Source organism: Falco cherrug, chromosome 4, assembly GCF_023634085.1.
Source record: "Falco cherrug isolate bFalChe1 chromosome 4, bFalChe1.pri, whole genome shotgun sequence".
In the NCBI taxonomy this organism is placed as follows: Eukaryota; Metazoa; Chordata; class Aves; order Falconiformes; family Falconidae; genus Falco; species Falco cherrug.
This window is the reverse complement of record NC_073700.1, coordinates 25559918-25580037: the sequence shown is the minus strand read 5'-3', so window position 1 is coordinate 25580037 and position 20120 is coordinate 25559918. Positions and strand designations below refer to the sequence as shown.

The window sequence follows — 20120 nt, the reverse complement described above, 5'->3', positions numbered from 1 at the left end:
AGAGAGCGAAAAAAATCATTGACGGGGTGCCTACGCTCGACTGCCCGACCGTCCCCCGGGGCGGGCGCAGGGGGCTCCGCAGAGCACAGGCCGGCGGGAGAGCCGGGCTCCGGTCAGCGCGGGCGCTATACGTGACGCCGGGAAGCGGGCAGCCGGGTGCCGTTTCTTTCCCAGAAAAACAAACTCCGCGTCGGGTACCGGCTCCGACACAAACTTCCTTACACAAAGCGCTCTGAGCCCCGCGCTTGGGAACCCCGGGAGCGGCCGGGGGCACCTGTGCCGGGAGACCCCCCGTGGGCACAGAGCGGCCGGGGGGCGCGGGGCTGGGCCTTGCCCTGCAGTCACTGCGGGAGCGGTGACCGCGGCGCCCCACGTGTGCCCCGTGGCCGCTCCCCGCCAGTCCACGGCCACTGGAACACGCGCCGTGCGCTGCCCCGCCTCATCCGCCCCGCGTGGGGGCGTGGCCAGCGCGCTCGCCCCGCCCCGCACGGTGCCTGGCTCTTTAAGAGCGCTGGGCCGGGCGCTCCCATGGTGCCCTGCGGCGGGCGGCGTGGATTTTAAATCCTCTCAGCCAATAGGGAGCGGCCGCGGGTGCGTAACGCTCCGGGCTCGCGTTTGAATCGGGCAGCGCCTGTACCGGGCAGCGCCTGTTCCTGCTTGCGGCCCGTTCCTGCCTGAGGCCTGATCCCTGTTCCCGGCCTCTGCCTGGGGTCTGGCCCGGCCTGCGCTGCCTGCCTCTGCCTCTGCTCCTGCTCCCGGCCACTGCCTGCGGCCCGGCGCAACCCCCGCAGCTCCGCAGCAGCCCGGTGCGTGATGAACGCGGCAGGCGGGAAGGCGGCGCGGCCGGCGGCCCTGGCGGAGCCGGAGCCGGCGTCGGCGCGGCCGGTGGTGGGCGGGAAGGAGGTGCCGAAGGTGCTGGTGGACCCGCGGACCCGGCGGAGCTTCGTCCGCGGGCGGTTCCTGGGGAAGGGCGGCTTCGCGCGGTGCTACGAGCTGGCGGAGGCGGAGAGCCGGGAGGTGTTCGCGGGCAAGGTGGTGCCCAAGTCGCTGCTGGTGAAGCCGCACCAGAAGGAGAAGATGTCCATGGAGATCGCTATCCACCGCAGCTTGGCCCACCGCCACGTCGTCGGTTTCCAGGGCTTCTTCGAGGACGCGGACTTCGTCTATGTCGTGCTGGAGCTCTGCCGCCGCAGGGTGAGGAGCGGGGGGGCGGGGGGGGGGGCGCCGGGGGGCACGAGCGGGAGCACCCGGTACTGAGTGTCGCCCCGCAGTCGCTGCTGGAGCTGCACAAGCGGCGGAAGGCGCTGAGCGAGCCCGAGGTGCGGTACTACCTGCGCCAGACCATCCTGGGCTGCCAGTACCTGCACAGCCACCGCGTCATCCACCGCGACCTCAAGCTGGGCAACCTCTTCCTCAGCGACGACATGGAGGTGAAGATCGGTATGTGCCCGTGACATGCCACCCTGCCAGCCCCCGGTGGGCTCCCCAGCCCCGGAGACCAGCTGTCCTGGGTGGCTCCAGTCACACCCCATCTCTCGCAGGTGACTTTGGCCTGGCCACCAAAGTGGAGTACGATGGCGAGCGCAAGAAGACCCTGTGTGGAACCCCCAACTACATTGCTCCAGAGGTCCTGGGCAAGAAGGGGCACAGCTTTGAGGTGGACATCTGGTCCATTGGCTGCATCATGTGAGTCAAAATGCCTCTTGCGTGGCCGTGGGGCTGGTGGTCCCAGCGGTCCCGGTCTTGTTGGCCCCTCTGTGTTGCTTTGGGGAGGGCGTTCTCTGGAGCACCTGCCCTGGCTGACCCTGCTGCCAGCCAGCATGCAACCTGTGCTGTGCCCGGCACACACAGGGATGTGTGCAGGATGATCTGCTATGCTGTTTGGCTCTCCTGAGGTATTTTCCAAAAGCCCACACTTCTGAATTGGGAATTTCCCCAGAGGGTATGAAATTCCGTCTTCCCTTTTCAGGGGCAGGAACCAGGCGCAGTACACACAGCTGTCTGCGCTGCTGCACGTCCAGTGCCAAGTGTTCCCTCTGCCAGTAAAGTCCCAGGGTGTGCTTAGCCCAGGGCCACTTCTGCACACAGGTCTTGGAGTCCCTTTTGTAAAACTGACACCCTTTTGTCTGTAAACGTGCAGGTACACTCTGCTGGTTGGGAAACCACCTTTTGAAACTTCTTGTCTAAAAGAAACCTACCTCCGAATCAAGAAGAATGACTATACTATTCCCAAGGTATGGTGCTTCCCACGGGTGGATCCATTCACCTTGCAGCGCTTCTCTGTCAGCCTTCTGCTGTGCCATCCTGCTTCTGGCACTTAACAGGCTCTCACATAATGGTGAAATGGCTCTTATCATGGTGTGTGAGGGCTAATGGTTGGACTTATCCAACCTAAATGATTCTGTGAAGGGGATGTTTCAGTCTATGGTGGAGTAAACCTGTACGGCCAGCTTCTTGGGGAGCCAGCAGCTCCCCACCCTGTAGTCCAGCAAAAATCCAAGCTGAGCACTTGGCACATGATGTTAAACGGACATGCTCAAATCTGTGAGGTCTGGGCCAGGTCCCCAGCTCATCCCACTGCTGTTGATTTTTGTCTTGCTGAAGTCAGTTGATTTTAGGCCTTGCATGCTGTTAGGAGACAGTTCTCCATGCCTGCCCAATTCTGTTTCCTCAGCTTGCATCCTGTTTGCCTGAGGCAGCACGGGAGCTCTGCTCCAAGCAGAACTTCCCCTGCAGGTTGTGTATCCAATGCATTTGCCACTAGTACATGTTGTCCCCTGACCCTTGTTTCTCAACTCTGCCTGTCGCCTCTTAGCACATCAACCCCGTAGCTGCTAACCTCATCCAGAAGATGCTGAGGTCTGACCCTGCCACGCGCCCAACTATTGACGAGTTGCTGAGTGACGAGTTCTTCACATCGGGATACATCCCCAGCCGCTTGCCCACCAGCTGCCTCACCATTGCACCTAGATTTTCAATTGCTCCCAGTGGACTTGAACTGAACGGGCGAAAGCCGCTGACTGCACTTAACAAAGGTAAGTGCAAGTGTCCAGAGGTGAGACTGGGCTGCGGTGCTGGATGAGAGCCTGCCTGGCTTCCCACACCATCCAGAGCCATCAACGGGGAATGTGGTGCTCCCTTGCCTCCTCTTGTTGTTATGAGCACCTGGGACATTTTGTGAGTGAGAGGGGTCTCCTCACTCTTTGCCCAGAACCAAAGCAGGGAGAAAGTGCCAGCGCTAGCTTTAGCTATATGGTATGTAATGTGTTTCCTATAGCCAGGGTACAATGTAAACCTGATGCCTTTAGAAGCCTACTCCCTCATCACGCCTCAACAGTATTCTCTTTCCTGGCCCAGGACCAGACAGTCCTGCACCAGAGAACTTGCCTGAAAAAGAAGATGCAGCTAGACTGCGGGAGCCGGGAGATGCTATTGACTGTCACTTAGCTGACATGTTGCAGCAACTGACTGCGGTCAACTCATCCAAGCCCTCTGATAGACTGGCAGTGAGACAAGGTGAGCCTGAGGACAGTCCCACAGGCGCTGGCCCTCCTGGATAACTTGCTGCTTTGTCATTCTGATGCTGTCGTCTGAGGTGAGGGACCAGCATGCCTCTGTTTCAAACTGGAAGGCTGAGAAGTGATGTAGTAGCTACTTACCTTTCATATGGTATCGCTTGCTTGCTGAGGTGTGCAGGGTGGTGTGAAATGTCTTCTGACAAATTCCTTTTCTCTTTGCAGAAGAAGCTGAAGACCCAGCCTGCATTCCCATCTTCTGGGTTAGCAAATGGGTGGACTACTCGGATAAATATGGTCTAGGTAAATAATAGGGGAGCAATACTTCAGCCTTTTCTAGTTTTTGAAGAGGCTGGGGGAAGCTTGGGTTTGGGCATTGTGTAGGTCTTGGTTCTTTAGTCACAGTATTCCAGTGCATGTGTGTCCAAGGCTCTGTCAGGAACGTTGCCAAATACCCAGGGAATCAGAGTAGTGGTCACTGAACATCAGCCCTGGCCACTTTAATGTGGAAGATGGCTACCTGCTGCAGAGATGGCTGGCCTCGCTCCCCAGTGAGCGTGTGTACCCACTGTGGCAGTTGCAAGTTGCTTCTGCAGCAGGTGATGCAATAAGGGAGGATGACGGATCCAGAGGAGGAAAAGTGCCACCCGGACCTCCACAAAGAAGACTCTTCAGACCTGGCAGGGACTTGGTGGGATGGTTGTCAGGGAACCCCTAGATGATACAGCATTCTACCTTTGTGTTTCACATAACCAGTGGTATCTGAAGGCCTAATGGGCTCCCTTTCAAACTAGGCTACCAGCTGTGTGACAACAGTGTGGGAGTTCTCTTCAATGACTCCACTCGTCTTATTATGTACAATGATGGTGACAGCTTGCAGTACATTGAGCAAAACAGCAATGAGTCCTACTTCACTGTGAGATCCTACCCCTCTGCCTTGAACAAGAAGGTCAGTCCTGGGGCAGGAGCTGTTGCTGGAGGGTGGCTACTCCTGGTGAGAGACTTGCCAGCCTTGTTGGACTGCTTGGGCACGGGTGGGTTCCAGGGAGAAACATCTGTAACTTGGGGGCACTGGCATTCTGCAGGCTTCCTCTTGGCTGGTAAAATGGGGCCATGAGGGCAGACACTGGCAGCTCTGTTTATTTCTAGTTGCTATCTGAGGCTCATTTATTAGCAGTTTAGCAGAAATAAGTGCTCACAAGACTTTTATGTACTGTTCAACAAAGCAAGTCTGAAGTATCACAAACCCAGTTAACTTTGAGCATGAGAATTCGCACCAGTCTGTGCAGTGATGCATCACTCTAGGATGGTGACAGCAGCCCCTGTGCTCCCACATAGCCGGGGTCATTTCAGCCTGTCTGCTCACAGCCTTTCCCATCCGTAGATAACACTATTGAAATACTTCCGGAACTACATGAGCGAGCACTTGCTGAAGGCGGGTGCTAACATCACGCCACGGGAAGGAGACGAGCTGGCCCGTTTACCCTACCTCTGCACTTGGTTCCGGACCCGCAGCGCCATCATCCTGCACCTCAGCAATGGCACCGTGCAGATCAACTTCTTCCAGGTCAGGCTGCTGCTCTTGAGTTTTCCGGGGCTGTAGCTCCAGCTGCTGAACAAGCCCCACTCCACACAGTGCTGCATGCAACGCAGCAGCGGGGTCGAACTTGAGCTGAGACTGCCCAGTGAACCAAGCAGCGGGAGGCTCCTTGCTCCCCTTGCCGGGTACATAAGCCACCCAGACGGTTCTTGCTTGTGAAGGGGCAGTGTCCTTTAGCAGGAGGAGGGCTGCTGCACAGTCTTGGGTTGCAGTGGTCTTGAGCTGGCTGGCCAGATCACTTTATTCCCCTTTGCTGCAATCTATGAACGAATGCTGTGGCATGGTGCTTTGTCAGCATGCTTCTGGGATGCCCCAAGTGCTGCTGAGGTGGTTCATCCTGAGGAAATGCAGTCCCCAAGGAGGAGAGTGTTCAGGGTGACCATGTGTTCTCTCCCCACAGGACCACACAAAGGTCATCTTGTGCCCTCTCATGGCTGCTGTCACATACATAGATGAGAAACGGGACTTCCGCACATACAAGCTGAGCCTCATCGAGGAACACGGATGCTGCAAGGAGCTGGCCAGCCGGCTCCGCTATGCTCGCACCATGGTGGAAAAGCTCCTCAGTTCCAAGTCTGGGTCAGCCTGTGTGAAATCCTCTGCTTAAATCTTGTTTTTAATGGACTCAGTATCTGTGCCAAACTGTTCCAGCTGTGGTGGGGAGGGCTAGTAGCATCCCTGCTCATGCTGTAACCTCAAGTTACGCAGCTGGGCTCCCACTCCTGGGTATGGGCTGGTTGCCATGAGAGAAGCCCCTGATGCTGTGGGAATGGTGTTGTTCACTGACTGGTACCCAAAGGTTTCTTGCTCCCCACTCCTAATAGACTCTATTTTTTAATTGCATACCTACTCTCTTTTTTTTTCTTCCCCACCCCTCAACTTCCCAAAGCCAAAAGCCTGACTCAAAAACTACCCCTCTTGTTTGAGGCTCCTGGGCCTTCTCTTGAGAGAACAAAGTATGGGGAGAGCAGAACTGTCACGTAAGTTATTTGTACGTGTCTGTGCTGGTGCTCTAGTAGAAATTCAGGTAACATATTTAACATGGCTAGGGTGGTGAGACTAAGGAATTGGCCTTTTAATACTGAAATTAATCTACATGAAACATAAGACTTTTGTATATTGCATAACTTGATTAAATGTAACTTGCTGCAGCATCTAGCCTGTCGTGGTTCCCTTTGGCTTGCTGTGCAGGAGGAAGCAGCACCTTGCCTCTGGCTCATGCTCCAAGCAAGAGCTGTTCTCTTCATTCATCAGCTTGTGCTCTCTGCTCGATTGCCTTTAGTAACAGCCTCTGCATGAGCTGAGCCCTGGACTTGCTCCTCACTCAGCTCCAGCTCTTAACACAGAGCAACAGGGCAATGGTGGCGGATCATGATAGGAAGTGGGGAGTCAGAGTTGTTCTGGGAGATGTTTGTTGTAAGCAGAGAAAGGTGGGGTAGCTGTTGTTTGTGCTGATCTCCCCAGCTGGGCTGCAGATGAGGAGACCCTGAGGCTATTACAGATGTACTGTACAGGGGTGTATATCGCTGTATGCTGTACTAGCTATACTGGTACCTGTAGGTTAATGACCCATCTTCCCACTTCCTAGTTAATTGGCTCTACTTACTATCAGGAAGATGCCTGCAAATATGACTATAGAATTAGCAAGTCAGCTACTGTAACAGACTTTTGCAGGAGCCCAGTAACTTACCTTGGGTTTCCCCCACCATTGCTGGCTGCCAGCAAGCACCTCCTGGTGCTCTCAGGCCAGTTTATTTTTAAGGAGGACAAGCTTTCTAGTTTGTTTAGTTGGGTTTTTTATAATATTATGTATAAAATGCTTTAGGCCATACAGGATTCTGAGAAGAAACTGGATACCAACCCAATGTTACCTGTGTAACAAAATCCCACACCTCAGCACCCAGAGGAATCTGACCGTACAAAATCATTGCTGTTCAAAAACGAAGCCTTGCTGAGGGGCTCCAGCTGCCACGCTGGCTCCCAGGCTGCTCACGGCCCCTGTGCCAGCAGGAAAGGCCACGGGCAGGAGGGGTTTCCCTGCCTTTGTGTCCTGCAACAACTGCTGAGCAAACTGCTCAGGGCTCCTGGGCGTGGGACTAATGGGGGGGCTCTGGCCTGGCATAATTACAAGCTGCTGCTGACCAAAAGGGAGAAAACCTTTTTCGCAGCCCAGCTGAGATTAAAAACTTCATTCTCAGGGTTGTGCTGGAGGCCCCAACCACGCTGCCTTGCCCTCAGCAGCCCTGATGCAAATAGCAGGTCCAGGCCCTGGGGTGGCTGCAAGAAGCTGACCAGTGCATCAGCCCTGGCCACAGCCATGCTGGACACCTGCTCCAAGAGCTGCTTTACCAGGCATGTGGCACGGGAGAACGCGCAGGATGAAGCTCACCCATCCATGGTGAGCACCCCAGCCCAGCTGCATCACCCTGCCCGTGCTTTGCTATGCCAGCTGCCCTCAAGAAAATGCAAAATGCATTTTCTTTTTGTCAAAGCGCCACATCCACTGCAGAGATATTTTGTTCTCTGATACAAATGCCTTCGGGGCGCTGAGTCTGTGAGTGCTGGCAAAGGCGGGTGCCCCCAGGATCCCTCTTGGGCTCGGGAGACCAGAGGCAAGAGCACAGTGCCACCCTGTGCTCACCTCTCCTGGACCATGCTGCTTGTAACCCACATGTATGCTGGGCAGCCATCATATTGCTGAGGCCCCCACCTCACCCTGGGGAGGGGGAGAAGGATGCTGAGTGCCCCGGGGGCTGCTCCTGCCTGCTGCAAGACAGAGCTGCAGGTACAGGCAGGGTAGGCAGGAGTGGCCACAGCAGCCCCGCACCGTGGGTGCCATCCCGGTGTGCATCCCTGCTCACTTGCTGTCGCCTCCTGGTCCCTGGTGGTAGTAGGAGTGGAAAAGTCGCTCGTGGGCACAGACCCTCATGGCCCTGTGCGTGTGCAACAGCAGCCGAGGGAAGCGGGAGGTGAAATACTGCACAAAGCCATCCGGGACAGAACCCAGGGCTGCCCGGACATCAGCTGGCAGCTCGTGGTAGTGATGCTTCTGCAGGAGAGAGGATGAGGTGAGCCGGGGCAGGCAGTGGGGAAGGGGGGGTGGGGGGCTGTGCAGGGAGCTGGGGTGGCCATACCTTGTTCCTCATGGCCCGCAGGAGATCACGGACCGAGCCCCCTTTGTAGGTGCGGAACTTCCTCAGGTCTGGGGAGAGCAGGGGAGACACTGAGCAAGGGGGGATACACGCGGGGCAAGGGGCTGCCACAGCCCCCTGCAATGCCAGCACTGCCCTGAGCCCCCGCACCCCGGGTGTGCACAGTGAGCGCTGCAGCCTGTGGCAAACCCTCCCCAGGAATGGCTGGCATGTTCGCCCACCCTGGGTTTTGGCCTCGGGGCACAAGCAAGTGTCTCCTGCCCATTAAAAAGCACCAGACACAGGAGCCTCATTCCCTGCCTGCTTTTGCGTGAAAGGCGTCAGCAGGTTCAGTGCCTGGCCCCCGCTGTGCCCACCTGTCTGTAGCGGCAGGGAGATGTGCATCCTCCAGTTGGTCCTCACCACTGACCGCCCCCCCGCCTCCAGGGCCGAGACGATGTGCCCCTCAGCAGGTTCCTTCTCTATGCGGTCGCTGATGTCCTGTGTGCCCAAGAGCAGGGACGGGGTGGGTATGGCACTGCCCTCACCCCACACCAGTGCCAGGGAACAGGGCTGGTGCCGAGGTGGGACGGGCATGGTTTGGCCCTGGCCCCAAACCCAGAGACCCTCCACCCCTTCCAAAAGTAGCTCAAAATGAGCCCGTTGACCTGTTTGGCAGCTGTTTCCAGCACTTGGGGTTTCAGAGCACACCTGTTTGCTGCCTGGTGGGACAGCATGCACTCACCTGGAAGAACTGCAGCTGCTTCTCCAGACTCCAGAAAAAGGGATGCACAAGGACCACAGGCGCTGAGGGTCGGCACTGGGGCTTGGGGCTGATCATTGCCACAATCAGCTCCCTCGCAACAAGCTTGTCTGGTAGGTGAAACAATGCAATGGAGAACTAGCCCCGCCGAGGACACAGCGCTGCGCCCCTCGGATCAGGGCTGCCCCCGGAGATGCGCCTGTGGGGAAGGGTCTCACCATGAGCTTCTTCCTGCAGGCAGCTCAGCTGGTAAGAGCCTGACAAGATGTTGGCCTGTCGCCGCAAGCTGTCCCCAAACGGGTGCTGTCCTCCTGACACCACGTAGTAGAAGATGCAGCCAGCTGAGAAGATATCCACGGCGCACGTCTGTGGAACACAAAGCGGGAGGTGGGCCCCTCGCAGCAAAGGGCAAGGAAAGCCTTCACCTCCTCACCTCCCCATTCTTCTGCATGAATGCTTCATTGCTGGCTGCAGAGCTCTGGAAAATGCATCGCACCAGGGCTCCTGCCGGCCCCGCTCCTGGGGGTCAGTGACGCACCCGTCACGTCGGGTCTGTATCAGGGAAGGTGTTTTCCAGAGGCACAGCCAGAAGCCAGGACTGGGCAGCCAGACGGACACGCCAGGGCTGCTGCAGTCTCACCCAGCTGTGCAAGCTGACCCCAGTACGAGGTTATGGGAGCGTGCTGCCAGCACCAGTACGTGCCCTGCCAGGGATCAATACAGCTACCAGCTGCCAGCAGGAACAGGATTCCCTGCGCCAAATCGATGAGCAGCAACGTAACCTTCACAGCAAGCCACAGCCCCTCCAGCCTCCCCACCCTGAATTTCTAAGGGCTGTAGCCAGCTGAGATGCCCCGTGCTGAGCACAGCCAGGCACCGTCCCCACAAGGGTGGGAGCATAGGGGCAGTGCTACCCAGGGTGGTCCTGGCGAGGAGCACCGGTGCTCTGCAGTGGGCTGGCTTGGGCTCTCGGAGCTTTTGTCTTAATTGTGCATTTCAGTAGCACCGTGAGGCTGCTGCCAGCACAGGGGACTCCCACAACAGGCTCAAGGACCACCCGGGGCCGGGAGGGGGGGGCATCCACGGCTCACTGACAGGGTTCTCCTTCAGCGTCTCCTGCAGCACCTCGGGCGCAATCCAGCCCTCGGTGCCAGGGATGCCGGAGCGGAGGCTGAAGCTCTGTCGTCCCCCCTGAAGCTTCTTGCAGAGGCCAAAGTCGGATATGACTGCTCGGATCTGCCCGTGGTGATTCGGGACAGAGATGAGGATGTTACATGGCTTCAAGTCACGGTGGACTGGAAGAGAGAGCGTGCAGTATCACCTGCCATTGCGGCGGCAAGGCTCTACTGGCCCAGACAGCTGCTGCCTGAGCCCTGCAGCTGAGGACGGGGCCAAGACGGGACCCACTGCCCTCTCACCAATGCTGAGGGAGTGGAGGTGGGCCAGCCCGGACATGGTCTGGTGCAGGAGGGACACTGGATCCAGGCTGCGACGGTCAAAGCTGGGGCTTTCCACATACTGGAAGCACAGCGAGGTAGAGAGAGATGAAGCGAGGCCTGATTTACTGGGGCAAAGGTGTCAAGGCTTGTTGGGAGAGGGATTTCTCAGTAGGTTGACAGAGGTGGAAGGAGACAAGCCCATGCAGAGGCCATTTGTGCCTAAGGCTCGCCACTTCCAGGTGCACCAGTCGGCATCTATTCCCTCTGCAGCAAACTGCCCTCACTTGCGTTTGCTTTGCGTTTGCGTTTGTTTGTGGGGGACCCCCACAGCTCCAGCAACACTCCCGCTTTACGGGGCGGTAAAAGGATGCTTCTCTTCCCCCGTGCTCCGTCTCTTCCCAACACATGCCCAACTGCCCTGACTGATGCTGGGGCTCAGAGCTGCCCTGTCCCTCCCGAGAGGGTAAATGGGCAGAACAGGGGTAGGGGCTTGACTGACACAGGAGCAGTGCTGCTGCTGGCTGCCCTGCCTCTCCAAAGCACCTCACAGCCTGGCCATGCCCCTGTTCTGAGCCCTGTTCCCTCTGACCGCTGGGAAGCAGGTCCGGAGCTGAGCCGTGCACCCGTGCCCAGGCAGGAGCCCCAAAGAGGGCTGGGAGCTGCTGGCTGCCAAGCCTTCCCTGGGCATGCACAGCACCCTGCTCCTGCAGGAGCACTGCCAGGACATCCCTAACAGCACAAAGGCCCTGGGGACTGACCTGCAAACACAGGTATGGGGGCACCCGGGACTGATCAACAGCCCTGTACCCCCAGGACCGGGCAGGGAGAGGGCTGCAGGCTCACCTCCTGCAGCGTGGCGGAGCAGAGCTCGATGGCGATGTAATGGAACTGCTTGTCCTTCTCTGTGCAGAAGTAGCGGACGACGTGGGGGTGCTCATCTGACTCCCGGAGCAGCTGGACCTCGCGGTCAACGAGATGGAAACACTCGGGCAGGAGGCGCTTCACAGCCACGTTCCGGCCATCAAACTGTCCCCTGTGCAGAGAGTCGGTGGCAGTGTCCGTGCATGGCCCCCCCAGCTGGAGCAGAGCCCAGCACTGCAGATGTGCAGCCCGGCCAGGCTGCAGCTGATGCTGGGGACTTGCCCCTTGGGGTCCTCGGTGTGGGTCACCTTGGAGTGACTCCCAAAGACTTGTCACAGCCGTTGACAGGCAGAAATCTCTGCAGCAAGCTGGGAACTGAGGGCTCAGATTCCCCTTTTTGTAGGAAAATAACGTCCCTTGCTTTTTGCTGTGTTTAGTGCTGGGGAAAGGGGCTCAGCCCGAGCCAGGGGAACCTTGCAAGGGGCCAGTCCTGCTGGTGCTGAGCACTGCCTGCAGCGGGCACAGCCCAGCTGCCTGACAGCCGGGCACAGGCTGGAGGGGAAGGGGAGCACAGGGCAGTGGTGTGAGGGGGGACCTGCCCTGTGTACCCAGCACCTGGCTATTGAAGACCATGAGCCCAGCTCCCCAGGTGGGTTTGCTGGGGACCATGAGACAGGGAAGGTGGCAACCCATTCCCAAAAGCCCCTGACCCAGCGGCTGCCGTCCAGGGAAGGAGCTGCCTTGGTGCTATCCTCATGGTGCCCAGGGAGAATGAGCAGTGAGGGCAGGCACCTTGGGCTGCCACCCACCTGAAGACAAAGGTTCCTCCAGCTCCGTGGCCCAGAACATCCTTGGGGTCAAAAGAAATTTTCCCGACTACAATCACATCTGGTTCTGCATCTACAGAGGAAGAGGAAGCAGCCATCCTTCAACCTGTAAGCATTAGCACTGTATAAATGACATCCAGTTCTTTAACCATCTGGCCATTTCTGGGGCCCTGCTCTCGCAACTGCTTCTGTAGCCCACGCTGATCCAGCAGCCAGTGCTGTGTCTCCTCCCATCCCAGCTGGGCTCAGCCTTCTCATCTGCAGGGCATCTCGGCTCCTGCTTCGGGAGACACCTACAGACAGCAAGCCCCCTCACACCCTGCCTGTTCCCACCTGCACACACCTTCAGCAGCCACTGGGACAGCTGGATCAGGGCTGACCATCCCATTAGCACAGTCCTTCAGGCAGGCCGAGGGGCTGGAGCTCTGTGAGAGCTGTGACATGGTTCCCTGGCTCGGCCCCCGCTCCACGGGCCCCACAGGGACACCCTCGCTGGAGCCCCGACCTGGGAGCAGCATCTCCTGCTGCTGCTGCAGTTGCTGAATCTGCTTCTCCAGCTGCTGCTGCTGCACCTCATGCTGCTTCTGCAGTTTCTGGAACACAAACCACGTAAGTGCTGAACTCCTGTGCCCGTAACAGAGCTGGGGCTCAGCACTGGCAGCATGTGCACCGTCTGTCCCTTGCCCAGCCAGCGACAAGCCGCACACTGCCTTGGCTCATTATCACGAGTCTGCAAGGGACAGCGTGGGTGCTGCGCAGCTCATCGCAGTCATAGCACTGCTGCTTGTGCCATGAGTACAAGAAGAGAGGGGGGTGCCCAGGCCTTCAGAAGCAGTGTTTCTGCAGCAGGTGGGGGGGTCTTCCACCAGCCACCACTCACCGTGAGCAGGAGGAACAGGACTCCCCCGGCCAGCAGAGCTGTGCCAACACCAGCCATCACCAGGTCCCAGATGCCAGCCTCGGGGTAGACCTCCACCTGCTCCCTCGGCACGGGGTCCGGCTGGAACTGCCCCTCGCTGCGCACAGCTGGCTGCTCCAGGCCACCTGGGGCCAGAAACTGCAACACACGCCCAGGGCTGGGTGACACCAGAGGGACAGACCGCTGGGCACTCAGGTTTGGGATGCCCTCCCTGTGCTACCCCGTGTTGGGGACCCACCAGCCACCCCCAGACAGCCCAGACCCCCCAGCGACCCAGCACTGCCCAAGGTTTCCCCAGGTGAGATGCAGCAGAGCTTCCCGACTCACATCATCAAACATGGTCCTGGCAGGAGGAGCTCTGGGGATGATGGTTTCTGTTGTCTTCCTCAGGTTCTCCGGGAAGGCTCGCAGCATGGTTGTGTGGACCACGGGAGGCAGCTCATGGTGCCCTGCAGTGAGAGGAGAACAGAGACAACCATCACCTGGTCTCTGGCCCCAGCATCAGTCCTTCATCTCCGTCAGTGCTGACATGGGCTCGCCAGACAGCTCTGGCTCTCCTGGAGAAGGGGTGTTGCTTCTGATGGGAGGCACAAAAAACATCACAGCTACAACCTGCTGGCTCTGTCCCCAGGGAGGGGGACCCAGTGCAGCTGCAGCCATCGGAGGAAGGCAGAGGGCAATGTCCCCCACCCTCAGCAGGCAGCAGGGGGCCTGACCCCACTCTGATTTCCAAACACAGCAATTCAGCCATCACACCTGTGACAGCAATCACAGAGCAGGCTAATTACCCCAGCACCCGCATGGGCTTGGTGCATAAGGGCATACCCACCAGTACAGGTAATGGTGAGCCCTGCTTCAAAGGGTCCCTGCCCACCCCCTAGGTGGGGGTGTCTGGCAATCCCTCCTGGGGTGGGGACAGGGACAGGCTGAAATGAGGCAAGCCACAGCCCCACTGTGCAGAGCAGGTCAGGTTTTGCCACCCCAAAACACACCGGGGCACCCTCCAGGAGCGAGGACGCAAGGAGAGCCCGTGCCCATTGTGGGTCCGCACCTATTAGGAGCCACTGGTTGTGGAGAGAGGTGATGCTGCCCTGCGGGTACTTGACATCGGTGCTGGGTGTGATCTCACACTCCCCTGACTCGCTCATGGTCACATCATCCGTGGTGGGGCCATCAATCCTGGCCAGTGTGATGCCCTGCGGCTGGGGGTCCGACAGCTCATGGACCACCGTGCAGCCAGGACATGTGCCTGCTGCGGCTCGCCCCGAACGGGGCCAGCAGAGAGACTCACCACCAGTGCCACACTGCCATGGACCAGGGAGGTCAAGGCATAGAAGCTGGTCGCGTACTTCCCCACATAGAGCGCTGGCCTGCAAAGCGGGGACAAGCATCAGCCTTCCGTCCATCACAGATCAGGGCACAGGCAACGCGAATGCCACCAGCTGCCGCAGCACGGGAACCACATACAGTAGCTGGGTCTTGGTAGCAGCAAAGTTCTTCACGGACTGGTAGCTCCACTTGAGGACGTGGATGTCCTGCGAGTGGAAGGTCAGGTAGCGCAGGGTCTCCATGGCCAGGTTGAGGTGGGGGACGCGGCGGAGGCTGTCCTGGTGCCACAGGTAGATGCCAACCACAGGAGAGCCATAGTTCTGTGCCCACAGGACCTCCCCGCTCTCTTTGTCCAGTGTCACCACCAGCCCGTCCCCACTTGAGGCGAAGTGTGCCATTTCTAGGCAGAGCCAGAGGGAGGGGATGATGAGCAGTGCTGGCCGTGGGGCTCTGTCCCCCTCTGACCCCCCTGTCCTGCCACCAGCCATGGGCTGTTGCTGCTCTGCTCTCACAAGAGCTGTGACCAACACAGCAGCCGCTTTCCCCAGCAATGGGCACGGCCAAGACCTGCGGGCCATGGCAGCATCACCCAGGGTGCCCCCAGCGAGGGTCCCGCTGCGAGCGGGGTGCTGGGGGAGCTGGTTCCCATGGCCCCTGTGAGTGGCAGCCACTCACTGTAGTGGTAGGACTCCTCACAGAGCGGTGCCGAGTAGTCGGAGAAGGTGGCGTTCCAGCGCAGCTCCCGCGACTTGGTGTCGTACATGGTGATGACGTACTCTGGTGACATAAGTAGGGCATGAGGCCACTGCCTGGCACCCCATTCCTGGAACCAGGTGGACACACGGGGAGCAGGACTGGCTTACGGGTACGGCCGATGTAGAGCAGGGGACTTGACGGGCACACACCATCCCAAGCCTCTGTTGAGAGAGTGGTCTGCTTCTCTCCTGACTTGGGGTCCACGATGAACCAAGTGTCCTGCTTCTTCCCTGAGAATGAAAATACTTTTCCGTAAGTCTCCACAGCCCTGATGTCCATCCCTGAGAGCTGCCCACCAGGCTTCCTCCTGTCTCCCCTCCCCAGCACGTTCCCAGGAGGTCCCCACTCAGCCCCTCCTCCAGGTCCCTCTGCGTACCAGTGTAGAGCACACCGTCCGAACTGCGGCATGGTGAGGACTGAACCAGCTCCGGGATGGTGAACGGGAGCTTCTGCAACACAGACAGCAGAGTGGATGCGGGGCCAGAGGAACACGTTCCTGAGCAGCAGCCTTCCCACCTTCAGGAGCAAGGTGGGATGGAGAGGTCCCCTGGAATGGCCCTCTCCTCCCCGCCTGCCTTCACTGCTCACCCCAAAGCAGGACAGGGTGGCGGGGAAGGAAAGGGTCCCAGCTCTATGTGCCCCACACCCACTTGGCTGACATCTTCCAGGTGCCAGGGACAAGCTGGAGCCACCAATGGCCCCAGGCTCGCCCCTCCCACAGGCCTGCCCAGTCTCCCCCGCCTGGTGACACCCCAGGGCGCGGGTGGGTGGGAGGCATGCAGCCCCACAGCCCCACTCACCATCAGGCCTTCTTTGTTCTTTCCTCCCAGGATATACAGGCTGCCATCGTTGGGGTCTGGAAGGAACGCTGGTCTGGAAAGGAGAGAGGATGAAACGTGAGCCGCCCCCTGCACTGGGCACACGCCAAGGACTACAGAGGAGCTGCACTAAAGAAACCCCTTCAGCAGTTTGTGCCGGGATGATTCACTACAGGGCTTGACCTTTCCTGGAAACCTCCGGCATTGGATTTGGTAGGAGATGAACCCCCGCTCCGGGTCAGCACTGTAACTCCATACGGCTGCCCTGCGCCTACCAGCCGTGCTGGCTTGGTGCCCTGCGCGCCCCAGGGGAGCTCTCTGCTCTCCTGCCTTCCCCCTGCACTTTCAGGTGGCTTTTCCTCAATTTCTCTCCTATGCTTTTGTGTGTGGCGGTGCTGAGAGCCTCTTGTCTGTCTGTAGAAAGGCTAAAATTCAGCAGCAGAGAGCAGCTATTTCTCATCATCACGCACGAAGCACTAGCACAAAGGGTAGGTTTAAGGCGATGGCACGGGCTGGCAGGTTCATTTCTCTGAGGTTCCCCTTTCTTGCTGTGAATCTGCTGGTTCATTGCAGTGGTCGTGCACCTCCGAAAGGCTCCTGCACAGCCCGCAGGCTGCCTGCCCTGCAAAGGGCGCCCTGCCCGTAGGGGGATGACACTCACTCTGCCACATAAACCGGCACCTGCAGAATAGGATCTGAAAAAAAGAGCGAAACACAGACGTCAGCAGCCTCTCCCTGCGAGTGGAGACAACGTGGCATTGTTTGCCAAGCGCAGCCGTTTTGGCCATGCCCAGGTCCCCAGCCTATTTGCATTTCAGACCCAGAATAGCCATGGCCTGCAGCAGGGGTCTCCGCACACAGCTGTGCCTGGGGCTGGCTGGAGCCACCAGTGTCCCCAGGGCTAGAGGAACTGCCAGCCCAAAGCCCGTCCAGCGGCAGCCAGGCTGGGGGTTGCATTCTCAATCCCTGGCCAGTGACAAGCCCAGGGAGCCAGGCTGTGAGCGAGCACCCCTGCGTTCTTACTCACCATCCTTCAGGGTCCATTTGATGTCACCTGTGCTCTTACTCACTGCGTGAAGGTTTCCGTCCAGAGTGGATATGAAGAGCAGTGTTTCTGGGACAGTCACAGCACCGCTTTTGAGGCACTATGGACAGAAACACTGTCCTTGGAAAGGAGAGCCAGACCTGGGGACAAGCCCCCATGGCCTGAGCCACGCGACGCAGCTCAGCAGCCCCCTGGCACCCAGCACCCCGCAGCAGCAGCCTGCGGGGAAGAGTGCCGAGGTCCCCTTTCGTCCCCAGCGAGGCAGGACTAGGAGGGAAAATAATCTATTTCATTGCACCAGCATAATAAATCTGCTTGTTCCTCCAGCCCCACCCGCAGAGGACACCTGCAGGATCATGCCTGCTAATGGCTGTTCAGAGGTGCTGTGGTGTATAAATCCGTGGCAAGAAGCCCCGGCACTAAGGTAGCTGTGCTCGCAGTGAGCAGCATCACCGGCAGCGTGCGGAACCCACCGTCCCTGGCACCTGCAGCACTGGTCACGTCCCACCAATGCAGCCACGGGGCTGGTGCAGCCTTTGCCCTTCTCTGCCCCGCAGCCAGCCTACCTGCCAGTGGGGATGGGCTGCAGCTCGGCTGTTCTCAGCCACAACTCCCAGGTGTCTTTCTAAAGGTGACACAAACAGCCCAACTACCGGCTCCTTCCAGAAACAAACAAGTTGGGTGACTTTTCATGCCAGAAATGCAATTTATGCTCACCCAGGCCTTCAAAGCTATAGATTTCAGCTAGCCTGACATTGAGGGAGTAACTGCACATTCATGCTGGGAGGAGCAGCTGCTGCTTCCAGGTACGGTGTCGGTGTCCGTACAGCAAGTGCCAGCTCAGCCAGTGGCACACACACCAGCCTCGCCCCATCAGCAAACAGGGATCAGCAAACAGCACGGGGACCCAAATGGTGTCAGGCAGAGGCAGGGCTGGCGTGGCCGTCCCCAGTCCCTGATGCCAGGGAACGAGAGCAGCGCCTGGGCTCCAGCGATGCAGAAGCAGGTCAAGCAATCTGCTGCCCTGGTCACTTGTGTAGGGTGGCCCACAGACATCCCTCGGGGCTGGCACGCCCCACCCCCTTGCAGCCCCCTTGCCATCCCTCACTTGTTCTGTACCAGCTCCTGCAGCCAGAGCCGGCAGAGCCCACCCTGGGGACCTGGCCAGACTAAAGAGCGGGGACGGGCTGACAGTCTGCGCCAGGACGGTGCCCTACGTGCGAGTGCGAGCCCATCTGCAGAGCAGAACCAGACCAGGCACGGCACGGTGGGGCCAGGAGACATGCTCTTCTGGAATTCCTCCAGATGGGCGCCAGGGCACCAGTTGTCCAGCTGTACCTCCTGCCAGGAGCACACACACACTCCCTCATGTCGAACCCTCTGCCTCGAGCCCAACTCTATTCTTTGCCCTTCTTGCTTATTTTTTAAGTGATGTCAGATCGAGTCTCCTAGCTCTCGCCTGGTCCAGAGGATGCGGTGGGGCAGGTGGAGAAGGGCACCCGCTCCCCACCACTGCTCCGCCAGCACCGCATGGCCACACAGGCAGGCTCGCTGCTGGCCACGGAGGGACCGGCTGCGACAGGCCAGGCTGGCAGGCACGGAGCTCTCGCAGTGTGGCCACCTGCACGAGGGAAAGGGAACGGAGCCCTGCCAGGTGCCGTGCCGGAGCCACCGTGGGTGCCACGCTGCAGGCTCTGCTTCTGCCTCCCCCGGCTGCTCTGCGGTTGTTGCCTCTTCTGCAGCTACAGCTTTTTTGGTGACGGGGCACTCGAAGATGGGTCAGGGCCCCCACACCAGCGTGAGCAGGACTGGGAGCCCTGGGCGCCCAGGCACTGCCAGCCCCATCTCCGCTCACAGCCCCTGCCCAGAAGCGCGGCTGCTGTCCCCATGGGGTGTCCCCGGGACCCAGGCTCGCCCGGGGCTCCCGCCGCTCCGCCCCGCAGCGGTGCCGCTGGGCCGGGGCTCCACTCGCTCCGCAGTGCGGGAGCGGGGCAGCGGGCACAGGCGCCATCGCCCGCGGCCGCCTCCGCCGGGGTGGCGGGGACGAGGAGCGTCAAAGCCCCCCGGGCTCGGGGCGGGGGATGCGCTCCTGAGCGGGGACCCCGACCCCACCGGGGCGAGCAGCGCGGGTCTCCATCACGCACCGTCCCCGGGCCCCCGCCCGCCGCCGCCCCCACCCCGCCGCCATCCCAGCTCCTTCGCCCCGCCAACGCGCACCCTGCTGGGTGCCAGACCCCCGGCCCCCCCCCGGGTGCCCAAGCCCCGCGTAACCCGCTGCCCCGGGCGCCGGCACCCGCACCCACGGGTGTCACACCGCGGCGGGCCGGGCCGGGCACACGCGCTCACGCCCAGGGGACTCGCACTCGCTCGTGCCGGACCCCCCCGCGGGCCGTACCTGTGCCGGGGGCAGGAGCGGCAGCAGCAGCAGCGGCAGCAGGAGCGGCAGCCGCAGCGCCCACGTCCCGCACATGGCGGGCCGCGGCTGCAGGGCCGGGCCGGGCCGCGCTTATCGCCGCGCCCTGACTCAGCGGGGCCGGGGCGGGCCCAGGACGCGGCTTCCTGCCCCCTCGCCCGCCGCCCCCGGCAGCACGAGCCCTCCCGGGCCCGTGTTTAGCATCCCCCTCCCCCTCCCCCCCCCCCGGTACCGCGGGCCAAAGCGCACGGGCATCCCGCACCCCCGCCGACCCCCCGGGCTCTTCCCCTCCGCCTTAATTAACCGTCAGCTCCGTTCCCAGACGGAGCAGGAAGCTGCAGGAAAAGCTGCTCTTCCCCGAGAGGCACCCTGGCGTTGAGCGAGCTTCAGAGACACACGTATACACCCCCTCACCCCCCGCCCCGATTATTACCTTGCCCCTCACAGCTAGCACCCAGCTACACGCTGAACTGAAAGGGAACGCGTTAAGTGGACTATGTATCAGGGATTTAAAACTTTATTTCGGTGATAACACCATGGAGCTCTCTCTAGCCTTGGGTGTTTTTTCAATGGATGGTGGAAACTTCCTAAAGCTAGCAGCAACCGCAAGCAGCTGTGCAGCATCACAGCGCCCAGCCCGCTGCCACCCCCAGCTCCTGACACGACTCAGAGCAACAAGCTGCTTCCACGTGTAACTCCGAGCT

The 20120-nt window shown here is 59.9% G+C and overlaps 2 protein-coding genes across 6 annotated transcripts; one reads left to right on the top strand and one right to left on the bottom strand.

The window, feature by feature from the left end:
• Positions 1-664: 664 nt before the first annotated feature.
• PLK1 (polo like kinase 1) lies at positions 665-6273 on the top strand. Its single transcript, XM_055707096.1, has 10 exons — positions 665-1194; positions 1272-1440; positions 1542-1686; positions 2141-2234; positions 2816-3035; positions 3358-3516; positions 3741-3818; positions 4310-4464; positions 4900-5082; positions 5516-6273. Exons 1-10 carry the CDS (start codon positions 814-816, stop codon positions 5720-5722), a joined length of 1791 nt encoding a protein of 596 aa, XP_055563071.1. The 5' UTR covers positions 665-813; the 3' UTR covers positions 5723-6273.
• ERN2 (endoplasmic reticulum to nucleus signaling 2) lies at positions 6111-19560 on the bottom strand. 5 transcript variants are annotated; one of them, XM_055707092.1, is made up of 22 exons: positions 19399-19560; positions 16986-17103; positions 16620-16653; positions 15941-16013; positions 15517-15589; positions 15248-15370; positions 15060-15161; positions 14523-14784; positions 14347-14425; positions 14107-14257; positions 13383-13504; positions 13017-13193; positions 12480-12729; positions 12119-12209; positions 11292-11481; positions 10428-10527; positions 10105-10304; positions 9228-9375; positions 8992-9119; positions 8624-8747; positions 8250-8317; positions 6111-8164 (listed from the first exon to the last, which is right to left on the bottom strand). In XM_055707092.1, exons 1-22 carry the CDS (start codon positions 19471-19473, stop codon positions 7973-7975), a joined length of 2880 nt encoding a protein of 959 aa, XP_055563067.1. In that variant the 5' UTR covers positions 19474-19560; the 3' UTR covers positions 6111-7972. The 5 variants fall into 5 exon arrangements, 4 of the variants coding, with proteins under 4 accessions (XP_055563067.1, XP_055563068.1, XP_055563069.1 ...); XM_055707093.1 differs by lacking the exon at positions 19399-19560 and having other exon boundaries at positions 16142-17103; XM_055707094.1 differs by lacking the exon at positions 19399-19560 and having other exon boundaries at positions 16543-17103.
• Positions 19561-20120: the final 560 nt, after the last annotated feature.

What these genes read in the sequence shown, in the direction of transcription:
- PLK1 (XM_055707096.1), top strand. Translation starts at nt 814, where the DNA reads ATGAACGCGGCAGGCGGGAAGGCGGCGCGGCCGGCGGCCCTGGCGGAG. An exon ending in TGGTCCATTGGCTGCATCAT is followed by an intron (nt 1,687 to 2,140) that starts GTGAGTCAAAAT and finishes GTAAACGTGCAG; the next exon opens with GTACACTCTGCTGGTTGGGA. An exon ending in GCTGACTGCACTTAACAAAG is followed by an intron (nt 3,036 to 3,357) that starts GTAAGTGCAAGT and finishes TTCCTGGCCCAG; the next exon opens with GACCAGACAGTCCTGCACCA.
- ERN2 (XM_055707091.1), bottom strand. Translation starts at nt 16,915, where the DNA reads ATGCAACCCCCAGCCTGGCTGCCGCTGGACGGGCTTTGGGCTGGCAGT. An exon ending in GCTCTACATCGGCCGTACCC is followed by an intron (nt 15,162 to 15,247) that starts GTAAGCCAGTCC and finishes TTATGTCACCAG; the next exon opens with AGTACGTCATCACCATGTAC. An exon ending in CTCCCTGCCGCTACAGACAG is followed by an intron (nt 8,318 to 8,623) that starts GTGGGCACAGCG and finishes TGCTCTCCCCAG; the next exon opens with ACCTGAGGAAGTTCCGCACC.